The sequence below is a fragment of the Terrapene carolina genome, unplaced genomic scaffold (assembly GCF_002925995.2).
Source record: "Terrapene carolina triunguis isolate 2854851 unplaced genomic scaffold, T_m_triunguis-2.0 Scaffold238, whole genome shotgun sequence".
Taxonomy (NCBI): Eukaryota; Metazoa; Chordata; order Testudines; family Emydidae; genus Terrapene; species Terrapene triunguis.
Window position 1 is genome coordinate 6,263,972 of NW_020664589.1, and position 14,597 is coordinate 6,278,568.

At 46.1% G+C, this 14,597-nt stretch overlaps 1 protein-coding gene across 7 annotated transcripts in view; it reads right to left on the minus strand.

The window, feature by feature from the left end:
* Positions 1 to 402: 402 nt before the first annotated feature.
* DNM1 (dynamin 1) overlaps positions 403 to 14,597 on the minus strand; it is a 105,703-nt gene continuing 91,508 nt past the window's right edge. For 2 of the 7 annotated variants that reach the window (XM_026657372.1, XM_026657369.1), the window contains 4 exons: positions 12,535 to 12,705; positions 12,019 to 12,260; positions 11,433 to 11,651; positions 403 to 2,403 (listed from right to left, as the gene is read on the minus strand). In XM_026657372.1, the coding sequence (XP_026513157.1) occupies positions 2,331 to 2,403; positions 11,433 to 11,651; positions 12,019 to 12,260; positions 12,535 to 12,705 (705 nt within the window). In that variant the 3' untranslated portion in view covers positions 403 to 2,330. Of the gene's footprint in view, positions 2,404 to 7,302; positions 7,340 to 11,432; positions 11,652 to 12,018; positions 12,261 to 12,534; positions 12,706 to 14,597 lie in introns of all 7 variants that reach the window. The other 5 variants (XM_026657373.1, XR_003370068.1, XM_026657371.1 and 2 more) reach the window with 5 other exon arrangements.

The following is a 14,597-nucleotide window of genomic DNA, read 5'->3' on the forward strand; positions in this document are numbered from 1 at the left end:
AACAGACACTGCTCGCTAGAAAAATTCTGCAGCTCAATGCCAGGCCACTATATCTTACAAGTGGGAATAGGCAGATGCCACTTTAAGAACAGGCAGTTTAGGGTGTGGTGTTCTTAAAAACGTACACTCTCCAGGCCTGAGCATTAAACGAATGCCTGCTGCTTTATTTTCTTGTGAAGAGGATTTGCTTCAGTGTTCTTGACCAACATTTCCTTTGTCTAACTCTTTGTGTAGCTGGGTGCCACTCCTTCCGCGCCCCCCCCCTCAGGAGGTAGCATCTGAGTGATGCTGTGTGTGTAGCTTGTAAAGCTCTTTGGGATGAAAGGTTAAATTATAATTAAACATAAAGCCTGTTCACGCCCAGAGAGAGAGTGAGTTTTATTCTACTTGTGGAGTCCATCATTATACAGAAATGATAGTTTATTTCAACCAATAAACAAGAGTGACAGGTAGATCACAAACTGCATCACAGCTACTACCAGCACTGAGATGCTTCACCCACGAGTCGGGGGCAATACAATAACGCAACTGTACACAGCAGAGAATTTAACAATCAGCTCAAAAACTCCATGTCAGGACTCAGTTAATTTGTTGGGTTTGTGTGTGTGGAATATATATATTCCTACATAAGTACTTGCTAAAGTCCACATAGAAGCACAAATGGCTTAAAACACCTGACATGTATATAATTTGATCTTATATATATATATTTATAGATATTTATATAATAGGATATGTTTCTCATTACTACAATATACTTGTTTTAATTCCTTTAAGCAACTGGGAGGAAAAAAACAGTTTCACTAGAGTCACATCTGATATGTGTATGTCACAAACTACACCAGAACAAGCCATGTGTGAGATGAGTCAGACCATTCCAGGACAGAACAGCTAAGAGGCAGGCAAAGATTCTCAGAGGGAGCAAGGCTACATTTCAAATGGTGGTTTTGGACTCTCTGGGCGGGAGGGACTGGCCTTGCCTGGCCTGCTGGAATTTAAAGAAAGACACAAAAGAAAAAGGGAAAGAGGGAGGGGAAAAAAAGCATTAAAACAATAATTAAAACACAGAAAGGAACTGGCATCAGAACCTCAGGCAAAGTGGATCCACAACAGAAATCAAAACTAACAGTACTGGAATAAGAGAACTTAAATCTGAATCAGGGCTGGTTTAAAGCCTGGAGGGTGAATGCTCCTTTTTGCTTCAGCAGAACCACAACATCTGAGGTGCACAGGATCAATCAACTTTTTAATACTCTCTTTCTTTCCTTTTTACACATACAACATTAAAACAAAATACCCAAATTGTTAAGAAGATGAGTCGTGGTCTGCAGTGGTTACAAGTATCCTGAAACACATACCATCCGCATGCAAGAAGAAAAGGTTACCATAATCATCACACTATCCAAAAATACACCGAACAAGAAATGTGCTTATTTGAAGCAGAGATATTTGTAATAAAACATTACTTAGCGAACTCCCTGAAAACTTCTGCTTGTCCATTTGCAAAGGGGGAGCATCATACCTATTCCCCTCAGTTTCTGGAAAGTCAGTTGTAGGCAGTGATGTGACACTGCTGCTGGCAGAGGCCAGCGGCTCTCCATCAGCGTATTTCCTCAGCTACTATGGAGAGCTGAGGGCAGGTAGATCCATCTGCTCCATGCACTCTGAGGAGTGTATATGTGCTATCTCAGACTTCGTTCTAGAAGGATTACACCGTTCAATAAAGCTCCCCCCATCCTGATCTCCCTGCCTCGCTTTGAAGTGAGGTTGATTGCACTGTTCCCAACAATATATGAATGTTTGCACCTTAATTCAAACCCATACACTGGACATTTCACCTTTGTTACCAATAATGTCACACATTTTGACAGTATCGCTTATTATTCTTCTGAGTTGCGCTTTGTCTTCTTAACTACAACATAAGAAAATAGTACAGAGCTACAGATTAGTTCGAGGTGCTGAGACACTACAGCTAGCCAATGCAGGAAGGACACATTGTTCAGGCTAGATCAACCAGGTGGAGCATTTGGCTGGGCAGCTGCCATTTGGGCTTAAAGATGCCCCCGCAACTGATCACTCCAAGGAGCCTGTGTCTTTCAAGGTCCCACGCCACTCAATGGGGACTACTCTATGCTCACAAAGCAATACAGAACGCACAAGAGAAGACGAAGAAGAGCTCAATCACTAGCTTGCGTTTTACAACACACCAGGAGGGGGCAGTGGAAGGTGAAGGGTGGGATGGATGAGGAGTGAATGTGCCTGTGGAAGGTGGTGTGGGGCAGGGAAGCCGCGGGTACGGCACTCGTCGCCAGCTGTCTACAGGCCTTGGGTTATAAATCTAAGAGGGACGGTTCAGCTGGTCGGATTATGGTGGGTCGAGTAGGTGAGGCAGGGCCCTTCCTGCTGTGAAAAAGCAGAAGAAAACAAAAACGAGAAGAGAACACACACCGTGGTTAGCATGGCAGTCACAGTCACAATCACACATGCTTCTCCACCTCATTGGAGCCAGTGGGAGGCACCAAAGACAGGGGACCTCAGATTGGGGAAACGGGTTACCCACAGCATCAGCAGGAGTCCATGGAGAAGTCTTGCAATTTTAAAATCAGCTAAACATTGGCTCCTCTGCTCCACTGTGGATCCCTAATAATAATGAGGAAGAATTAACTGCACAGCTATTATCGCCTTCCAGCTGGGAATCTCAAAGCACAAAGGCTAATTGCCAGTGACTGCACTGGCACCAGAATGAGAGTCGAGAAGCATGGACACGATAACAGTGAAGCTACTCTACCAAGCAAGGGAACGTCAATCACACAGTGTGGACAGTGCCCTCTGGGAGGCGCTGTCACAGAGGCTGCTGGCTGGTTTGGAGAAGCACCCTTCCCCTGCACCAAGGCAGGTGACAGTCTGTAGAATTCAATTCTCAACAGCTAGGAGCATCTTTGAGATTAGCTACCAAACTAAATTTGATCCTTTTGTTCGTATAGTCATGGGACCCAACAAACATGACTCCAATTGACTTTAATGAAGGGAATTTGACCCTTGCTATTTGTGACCTGATTTTCTTAATATTGTTCCAGCATTTCTATGCTGCAAGTGTTTCAATAAGTTGAACTGGCAGCAATTTGCTCTGAGTAGAAGGGCACCAACTTCAGCATTATGAGATTGGCTTCCTGTAGGGGCCACAGTCCCTTTCTCTCATCTGGCTAAATGAAGAGGATGTCAGCTTGAAAATATAGGCTTCAAGGAAAGAAGGAAGATTGTGCATAATCTAAACATGGTTAGAAATGGATAGACTTTTCTCTGTGAATGAAAACGGTTTGTATATTTTCATTTAAACACTGCCCCCTGCAATGTCTGCAACCCAAACGCAACAGCATCCTTTTAGTACATGAGATCTGGAAAATTAAACTAATCAGCACATGGCAAGACTAGTTTCATTGTCCAAGATGCAGGGCCGCCCAGAGGATTCAGGGGGCCTGGGGCAAAGCAATTTCGGGGGCCCCTTCCATAAAAAAAAGTTGCAATACTATAGAATACTATATTCTCGTGGGGGCCCCTGCGGGGCCCAGGGCAAATTGCCCCACTTGCCCCCCGCTCTGGGCAGCCCTGCCAAGATGAATGAAATGCAAAGAGCAAACGAATAGGATGTGGTTGAAAGTAAATGAGATCAATCTCATTCTGTATGTTTTAATAGTCAGTGTTTGTATTGGTAATACACACAAGGAAATCTCGTTGAATTTGCACCCTGACAGTGTTACATTGATGTGAATCTGGATTCCCGGTGATCTATTTAAGAAACAGAACCTGGCTACTGAAACTAAGGCCCTCTCTGTACAGAGGTTTTTTGCATGCTCTAAATCGTTGCAAGCCCTGTTTTGCACAGGCGCAGACCGCAGTAAGTGTATATTCAGAGTTCAACTACTGTAGCTACATTGATGTAGTTACACGGGTGTGAATTTCTACGATTTAAACAAGCAGTAAGTAGAACCAGAAACTTTCCTTCCTAATGAACAGACATAAGGCCAAATTCAGCCCCGGTGTAAACAGACACATCTCCGGTGAAGCCAAGGGCATTACAACCACCTACAGCAGGGCTAAATTTGACCCTTTGTTTCCTGCCTGGGGCAATGTTAAGCCATGACTACACTACAGCGACTGCAGCAGCATTGCTATGGCACTGCAGCTGTGCTGCTATAAGGTAGATGCTTCCTACATCAATGGAAGGGGTTTTTCCATCCATGTAAATAATCCACGTCACTGAGAGGTGGCAGCTAAGAAGAATTCTTCCGTCGACCTAGCTTTGTCTACAGTGGGGGTTAGGTTGACCTAATTACGTCTCTCAGGGCATGACATTTTTCACAGCCCTGAGCAATGTAGGTTGATCTAATTTTTAGGTGTAGACCAGGCTTACTGTACCACCTGAAGCTTTTTAAAAAGAAATTGCTGAACGTTGTGGTTTTTCTTTGACTCTGCAAATCCATCTATAATGCGAGAGTAGCCACCACTTCCCAGGCTGTCATGCACAAGTTGTTCTTCAAGTAATGCAATATAAATGATGGGACTGAGTTAACCTGAGAATAATTCAATACCACTGCAGGGTAGTTAAACGGATACCTTTATACAGAGGAGGAAACTGAGTCAGAGAAGGGCTATCCCTTGGGGAGGTGATGGCATGGGGTACCGGCCTTCTTGATGCACTGAAGACCTGTGTGTTATTTGCTATAGTTGCTCACCTAAGGCCTTACTCAAAGCCCACTAGAGTCAATGGAAAGACTCCCATTGACTTTAATGGGATCCAGAGCAAATCCTTAACTAGGTGCTATTGCACTGTGCCACCCGTACGCTAAAGGGCATCTTTTCTAAAGCTCAGAGGTCAATTTGCATCTCACTCTTGCTGTTCTTACCAGATATAGACAGGAAAGAGGGATTGAAATCATTGGAGAGCAAATGATACAAGACACTCTGGCACAGATGGGCCATACAACCCTACTAGAGTACACAGAATTGAAAGGGTAGCAGTAAAGCACATATAAAAAATATGCTTGTGTTCTTTGCTGATTGTGTACGATGTATAAAGATGGCCTCATGGAGGGTTTGGTTGTTGCTGTCTGCTTGTTTTGTTTTACTTTTTTGCAGATCTTGACTTCGCTCCTCTTTTCTAGAGGACTTTGGTAAGACGGTTAAAGGATCTGGATGCTGACATCATCAGAGGCTGAAAACTGCCTCCCAACAAGGGCCTCTGCCCATTGCAATGTCTTCAGGAACAAGAGAGCAGTCAGGTGCTGGAGGCTGGGAACAGCAGAGACCTTCATGAGCCTGTCATTATACACCACTAAATTCTGCTCCCTTGGCATCCACTGACAGAATTTCCACTGACTACAATGGGAGTGGAATTTAGCCCTAAAATGAGCAAGAGGAGGCATAAACCAAACAATTATTTTGTTTGCTTTGCACTTTGCCTTTTAAACCCTATTCAAGCCTAGCCCCTTATCATTTTGAGGACATCACAAAAATCAGGCTGAGAGGGGAAACACTTGGATTTATTCTCCTGAGCTGCAAAAAGTTGCTGCTATCCATAGTCAGGATCAAGAGGGGTTACCCCCATAACACCACCATCCTACATTAGCTCTGATTTCCTTGGTGCTCTTTATAAACCAGACCAAGGGCAGAGAAAGCCTCGTAACAGCGAGTCCCAGAACAAAACACAGACAACACTCAACCCTCCTATCTGAGACCCTCTCCAAGATGACCATTTCTACTAGGGCTTCCAAAGATGGCTGCAGCAGGCAGTGACTGGGGGGAAGCTGTTAGTTGCTCTGGCACGTCCGTACTGAGTCATCAGTGAGGAGGGCTGAGGATAAGAGATGAAGCTCTTCAAGCAAAACATTTACCACTGAACAGTCCCTGTGTTGGTTCTCTGTGTTGCAGCACGTTTCAGCCCTCTGCCCAGCTATCTGCAGCAGTAACACAGTCACCATTCACTAGGAGACAGGAGCTGATTGTGAACTCTGAGGGCTTGACCCAGAGAGGCACTGAGCACCTGCAATTCCCTTTGACCTCAGTGGTAGCTGAAGGTGCTCTGTGCTTTGCATGATCAGGCCCAATGAATTCAATAGGAGCTGCAGTTGCTCAACACCTCTCAGAATCAGGCCCATCATGTAGAAAGATAACGCACATAAGGACAAGAGTGGGCCTCACAAAACATATCTGTCCCACCCCATAGTGTCCCAAAGCTGCTCCACTCTACCCTCTCTCCCTTTCTCTCATCAGCAAGGGCCAGTGGAGCTCAGGAAGGACAGGTAGATTCCATTCAGGTCGACATTCTTCTTCAAGTTACATCCTCCCCTGTTAGTATTTACTCAGATGGAAAGTTCAGCCGCTGAGTGTAAGGCCAGCACAGTACAGTATATACCTGGTGCTGGGCCACCTTGCTAATCCGGTGTTCATCAAATATGCTGCTGCAAAGTGCAGGGAGAGAGCAAAAGAGAGAAGGAAAGACAGACAGAGGCCCTGGAGCACAGTGGTGAAGGTGGGACATGGATTGTGGCATACACCCCCTTTTGCATGGGAAGAGAGAGGAGACATTTGGATGGCAAAACAGGAGAACATCTAGGCTAGGGGATCAAGAGGAAAAAGGATGTTTATCTCTAACTGGGATCAGATGAAACGGGTGAATGGGGGAGCATTTAAGGGCAGGGTTACTCCATATTTGGGAGGACAGACGTCACTGATGGTAATGCCCCAGAACCTTGCCCTCCCTTCCATGGACACTAGATGGAGATGCAGGGACTACTTTGGGCAGACATGCTGAAATGTAAAACAAGAGTCTCAATCCACAGTTCCCCATCACGGTCTCAGGAGAGGCCATTAGAGCAGACAGAGAGATGGAAAAGACCTACAGTTCATTCAGTCCATCTCCCTGTCAGTGCAGGATTAAACAGGTTGAGAGAGACACGGCTCCCACCCTATCTCCCATGCTCCCTCCTCTCTCTCTCTCTCTTTCTCTCCCCTCACTCTGAACCCATACACTCAAGGGTGAGGTTTTCTTCTCTGATAATTTTCCCTTTTTTTAAACAGTTCCTGAGGTTTCTCCCAGCCTTCCCTCCTCCTGCAGCTCCAAGCAGCTGCTCCCTGTCTGATTGTCCAGCGTTCTGTTAAGACTCCTCCCTTCGTGGGTTGTTTGGACAAGGGGATCTGGTACAAGTAAAGAATCAGGTAGGAGAGGTGAGCAGCAGAGTGATGGGAATGGAGGAGGGGAGACACACTGACTCATGCATCGCAGGGAGAGAGTGCAGAACATACCGTGGCTGCCAGTCCTCAGGGGTCACTGATAGTGATTCTGAAAGACAACACGAAATCAACATGGCAGTTCAGACAGTTCAAAGCAGAGGCCACACAGACAGTCAGGAAGGTGAAACACACATACAGAGAATAAACAGACACTCTGTTTACAGGAGCACACCCTACACATTCACAGCCACCCCTACACAGGAAAGTGCACATCCCACACTTACGGACACACCTGTCCATACAGATGCATACATGCCAACAGAATTAAACATACACACCTAAACAAGAGTGCATGCATAGATATACACACATTTCTACACATGTACATAAAGATGTGCACACATCTATATAGGAGCATATGACCCTCACATGTGCACACAAAGAGGCATACAAACCCATAAGTACATTGTGATGTACGTGCACACACACACAGCTGCATTCACACACTCACTAGCATATTCACATGGGCATACAAATAGGCTCTTATACACATACAAAGCTGGATCCACACTCAGACTCAAGACACATTGGAACATGCTCACATACTGACACAAGTGCCTATGTGCATTAAAGTACACTCACATATGCTTAAACAAACATGCTAGCAGGCACAGGTCTCAGGATTGGGCTGGCTGGATGTCATGCCATATTTCACTGGAGATCCAGGCTTTCTAGTGATATTGCAACACTAACTTAATTTAACACATTTAATCAAAAGAAACAAAGGCCAATGAGAAGTGGAAATCAGGAAGGGCTAAAGTGCAGTTCTGGGTCTTGAGTACCAGTAAGGAGGGGAGGAAACAAGGACATAGCTTAATAGATTTTAAGGCCAGAAGAGACCATTAGATCATCTAGTCTGACCTCCTATATAACTCAAGCCATAGAATTTAATCCAGTTACCTCTGTATTGATCCCAATAACTTCGGTTCAACTAATGCACATCTTCTAGAAAGGCAGCTCTATTTGACGATGATTCTCCTTGACAACAACTTTTTGAAATCTGTCCATTAGCCAGTTCTTAATCAATCTAGCATGTGCTTTATTGATATCATACAGTGCTAGTTTTATAATCAAAATCTCATGCTGCATAAGCCAAATGTTTTATAAATATCTAAGTATATTACATCTATGCAAGTTATCTTTATCAACCAAACTTATCTCAACAAAAAATGAAATCATGTTTGTTTGACAAGTCCCATTTTCCACAAATGAGAATTTTGTGCACAGATCATAGATGCTCAGAGCACATGGCCTTCATTGCATGGCAGAGGCTAATGAGTTGTTTCTAATGTACAGTATTTAGATAAAAAGCAACAGAGAGTCCTGTGGCACCTTTAAGACTAACAGATGTATTGGAGCATAAGCTTTCGTGGGTGAATGCCCACTTTGTCGGATGCCCATGCAAAGGTGCCACAGGACTCGCTGTTGCTTTTTACAGATCCAGACTAACACGGCTACCCCTCTGATACTTGAGTATTTAGATAAATAGTTCCCAAGGGTACATGTAGCTGGTGAGTATGGACCTATACAGGAGACTGAAGAACCAACTGCTGAAGCTCCCCGACCAGGGACATAATCGAAGGGAAAGGATCCTGCTTCTTTGAAGACTTCCTGTTCAAGAAAATGAACCGTGAGGTATTTGTGTGTGACAGCACATGCATGAGTGAGTGTCTGTATATGTCTGTGGGTATATGGGGCAGAGAACGCTCCAACATCACCAACCTTGAATCCAGATGTTCACACAAACCAGATGGAGATGAACACGAACATACATACAGCAGGCATATGCACACACATCCATGCAAGCATATATACACATGCACAAATACACCCAAGCATACATGTCAGATCCCATTTTCTCCCTGTACCAACTCCCACAACAAGGCCCACTCACGCTGTAAAGATAACAAGTTCCACTTCATACTCATATGGCATCCAGTGTAATCCATCCAGTGAGGGAAAGATGGGTATTAAAAGAAAAGCAACAATGGAGATGGTACCCGTTCACCCATGGCAGAAAGACCCAAGCCCAGGTGCCAGCGGGGAACTTTCTTATTCTATATACAGAAGAGGGAGAAAGGTTGCCATCTGAGTTCCCTGGTGAATGGAGAAACCCGAATGGCAAACAGGGTATAAGGCCATGGGAGGAGTCTATGAACAGCTGGAAGGATGGAGGAGTGGGGGAGAGAGATTGAGAGCGAGAGCATGAGTGAGCGTTGCTTCACTACACTCTTTGGAACCATCCCATTCCCATCCAAACCATGGCAATGAGTCAGCACGGAACCATTTCCCCCACTAGGGCCAGGGAGAGTGACCTGTTTAGTTAGACATTTCAAGTTTCCTTCCCTAGTCCAATGTTGTTTTGTTCAGAACCTCTCTGATCCACATAGAGGGAATCAGCCATAAAAGCTTGTTACAAATGGGGCAGGGGTAGCAATGTAGGCTGGTGCAGAGGGGCAAAGAATCTCCCTAGAGGCAGGAGCTCAGCTCATTTCAGGCTGTTTGGGGGATCCTACCAGGATGGCCAGGGTATATAGAATATTTTTCATGAGTGAGGAAATGAAGCACAAGGTGTGAAAGGGAGATGGAGAAGAAGAGAGAAATGTGGGAAACACACCAAAAAATGAACAGAAAAGGAGTGTCATGTGGGGAGGCAGCAGCACAAGAAGCAAGAGCCAAAACTACACAACTGAAGCATGCAGATATCCACAGGCACTACCAATGGTACTGCAAACCCCTGGAATGGGGCAGCAAGGCGCATGTGGCCGGGTCCCTGTGGGAGCAGCATTAAGGGGCAGAGGAAGGGCCAGGGCAGAGACATTGAGAAGGTAACATCATTTTCACACCAAAGAATCAATAAAAACCGAGCTGCATCCTCTTCGGACTCATCCATTCCTGTTCCTGTCCTGGGCTGGATACAGAACCTGTCAAAGAACTCCCTCTCTCTCTCTCTCTCTGAACAAGCAGCACCCACAGAGTCAAGGCATTATAACAGGAGAAGGACCAGGCAGCCTCTAACATATACCATCACCACCCATCAGAGACAAGGTGTTATCACAGGAGAGGGGGCTGGGAAGCTTTGACATACACTATGAACACCTATCAGAAACAAGGTGTTGCAACAGAAGAGGGCCAGGCAGCCTTTGACATGCACAATCAGCACCCATCGGAAATGGGGCATTATCACAGGAGAGGGACTTCCTTACACCCACAGATGGGAAGTTCCTGGTTATCATTCATTTTACCATTCCATTTCTTTCCATTCCTCTGGCTGAGATCAAGAATTCAACACTGAAATGACCTTGGTTCCAGCCCAGCTTCTTCCTAAAGTTTCCTTACCAATGCACTTGTGGCTCATTCCAGAGTGTCAGAAGGATGCACAGGGTGACTATACATGGGGGAGGACTCAGTCCTATAGACCTTCCTTTTGGGAATGTGAAGTTGTAACATGTGGGCTCTATAGCTTGGAAAGTGCCCTGGGCACTTGGAGTTAATTGTGGGGGTGATAAGCGTGCTCATAAGGGAAACCCACCTCCCAACCACTTGTTCTCATACTATACTCCTACACAGCTGGCCACTGGTACCGGAAGCAGCAGCCAAGCTGGGTAGGAAAAGCATCCACATATCTTGGTTTAAGTCCCTCTCTTCCTCTCCTTGAAACCTCCTGTATCAGGAGAGGAGAAAGAGCTCATACACTGGGGCTCCCCTAACATGGTTCTCATTGCCATGAAACACATTCCCACGCCCACCTCCTATTCCGTCTCACTCCCAGCACTTTCGTTTCCCACTTGTGAGTACAGGTACCAGCACTGCTGCTTTGATTGGGATTATCATGTACAATGCTCTCTGATCCAAGGTCCCTCCCAAGGCCTAAATGCACTTTTTTGCGGGGAAGAGGATGTCCCTCTGTTTCAGACATCTGCCTCCGCACTGTCTCCCCGATAAAATGAAATGTCAACACTAGTACGACAAATAAAGGAACAAATCTTCTCAGTTGCAGAATTGATTCAAACACACAGAGAAAGGCTTCACCCATCCCAAATGGTCCATGACTGCTCTGTAAGCTGAGAGGAAGGAGGCATTACCAAAGCTGCCACCTGAAACCCAGATCTCTCCCTCTGCACGAGTGTCTCAGGACTTACCTGGGGACACCAGGAGGAGCACGGTTTGGCCGAGATGGAACTTGAGGTGGGGGCCCAAAAGGATCAGGGGAGGCACCTGGCCTGGAGGGCACAGGGGGAGCACCACCCAGGGTGGGTCCACCAGCAGGAGGAGGTCCAGGAGCTGGACCTCGAGATACAGGCCTGGCTGGTGGAACAGCGGGAGCTCTCCTTTGTGGTGTAGGGCTGGACGTGGGAGACCTACCAAACAACCAAAGAGAAGTTCAACTGCAGCAACAGGCACGTACAGTAGCCCTCCAAACCCCGCAGTGCGTTCAGCACCCTTCCAGCCCCCAAGTCACCTTCCATATCCCTTCAATCCTTCTGTTTGCCTTCAAGACTCCTCCAACCTCCATATAACCTTCAAGGGTCTGGCAGCCTAATTCACCTACACAAGGCCCTAGAAGCTCCTATTTTATTTTCAAGGCCTCAGCAACCCTCATGTTAACTTCCAATACCCCAGAATCTTCAGCACCCATTAGCCTTCATATTCTAGGAGGAGGCCCCATCTAGCCCCTAAAGAGGCATCAGGCAGGTCCGTGGGGCACTACCCCTGAGCCTCTGGTACCTGCGTCCAGATGGTATGTTCTGCACCTGCAGCCAGGAGTCGTCCACCGGTGGGGGCGTAGGGGTGCTGATGGTGGTGGTGTTAATATCCCCGATGATGCTGAGTGCCTCTTTCAGGGCATGGTACATGCGCAGCATCTCATCACGCCGCTGGGCCTGCTCCGCTGACTCTTCCATGAGGCTGTTTTGGTCTCCACAGGAGTAGAGGTTTGCCAGCAACTCCGAGTGGATAAAATCCTTCGTCTGTAACCAGAGCAGAAGAAACAGAAAATCACAGCCATCAAAGCCTCCGTCTGAATCATCTTTCCTGCAAAGCCCCTCTCTCTCTTTCCCCATCTCATTTATTCTGTCTCACATTCTCTCCTCCCCTTCTCTCTCTTTCACCTCTATCCTGCTAGTCCACCCATATTTCTCTCTCTTTCCTCTTTTTTCCTTCTCTCCATGTCTTTCTCTCTTTCTTCTCTTATCTTTCTAGTTCTCCCACAGTTCCCAATGGGCTTAGCAGGGCGATATGTACATTGTTTATCATGAGATGCATGATGGTCTTAGGCATGAGGTCTCGGATGGTTTTGTTGACAATTCCCATGTAGGAGTCCACCAGGTTCCTGATTGTTTCCACTTGTCTCTCCAGTTGGGGGTCCATGGAGTGCATGAAACTGTCAGATCCATTTTCCTCTGTCTCATTTGCCTACAGAGGGAGGGCAAAAGGGAGAAGCAGCAGTTGGAAAGAGACAGATCAATTCTTTAATATCCCATAGGGACCAAAAAGCAAATGTGAGACGGCGAGGGAGACATGGGGGAACTTCATGCAGCAACATGGGATACAACTTGACTTTTCTTTGAGCCGTAATTCCCAATACAGTACTCAGCTTGTATAACCAGGTAACCCTTCCCCAGCTCAATTTAGAGGAAGGGTCATGAATGTGAGTTCCATGTTAGTACCATTTTGTCCTACTTCAGTGCACTACAGTTGGTTATTGGAGTAATGCAGAGCCAGTTTACTCACAAGTTGGTCTTTAGTAGCACGCTGCCCTCCTTAAATTGTTGTCACCAGCTACCATGCATGTGAACAAAAGTGTACCCAGAATGTGTGCAGAAAGTGATCTCCAATGCACTAATGTGTGTGGAGGGGAATAAACACCAACATACCAGTGTTTGTGCCGGGTGAATGAACATAAATGCATCAGTGTGTATATAGGAGTAGGTGAATATAAAATGCACTGCAAACACAATATAATTGCATACGTGTGTGCGTGTGTGCGCGCACATCTATATGTATTCATGCTTACATCTTATGACTCAGAATGCCTAAGTGGACTGATTCACAGTGACTAGGATGGCAACCTTCGAGAGAGGCGTTAGTTAGATTCTAGTTCTATCAGCCAGCTCAGACTGACTCTCAAATTGCCCTCATATGCAGGATTGGGGTGTGAGGATGCAATTTATACAGCTCTTTAGCATCGCTTAGTGTCTATCTATCCATATAGGTACTTAATGTGCTAATCACTGGAGTTTCTGGGTGCTAATGGTGATTATAGGAACAGTGATAGTTTCAAGAAAAGTGTACTCAGTCTTGCAGTCGCTGTGTGAGGGCACCATTTGCAGCTGATATGAAGAAGGAGAAAAGGAAGAGGGTAGCTGGCTTGCGGGCAGGAAGAAATGACCCCTAATGAAAATGTGAGTGAACACCCTGCCCCGACTGGCTGCTATGCCAAGTCTCTGCCTTGAGGAGTTAGACCCTATTGGCCCAGTCCCTGAATTACAATAGGTGGAGTACTCAAATGCGGCACCACAAGAAACAGTCAGGCCTCCCTTGACTGGGACAGGATCTCCAGGGTGGGAAACGTTTTAAAAATTGATGTATTTGGAATGGGATTTATTAATCAAGAGGGTAATGCAAGTTCTTCGTTCTGCTTGCCAAGTCATTTCCCTCAGGATTCCATACAACGAATAGTCCATGTATTATAAAGATTGATATTAATATTTTTAAGTTTAATACCTTACACATTTATAGTGGCTTTAATGTTAGAGGCTCCCAAAATGCTTTAGGAACTTTGAACCTGATCTTGCAACTCTTGGTCACGTCAGCAGTCCCTCATCACATAAGTAGTTCCATTGACTTCAGTGAGAGTACTCACATGTGACAAAGGGGGTTCAGTTTTTGTTGCTCTGCACCTGGTGTAGATACTGTGAATGTCCTGTGAAACCACTCGGATTTGGTAGCATTTTGCACCCACGTCACATTCACTTTGCAATCATGTAAATGACTATAAAATGTGCAGGGCAATGGAGAATCAAGACCTGGGTCCACAGGATTGAACCCTATATTATTCAATAGTTAAAGTTCTGTTGGGATTATTCACTATAAGAGGGATTGGCAACCTTTCTCACATGGCCCGTCAGGGAAATTCGCTGGCAGGCTGGGACGGTTTGTTTACCTGCAGCGTCCACAGGTTCGGCCGATCACAGGTCCCACTGGCCGCAGTTCGCTGTTCCAGGCCAATGGGGGTTGCGGGAAGCGGTGGCCAGCACATCCCTCAGCCCGCGCTGCTTCCCGCAGCCCCCATTGGCCTGGAATGG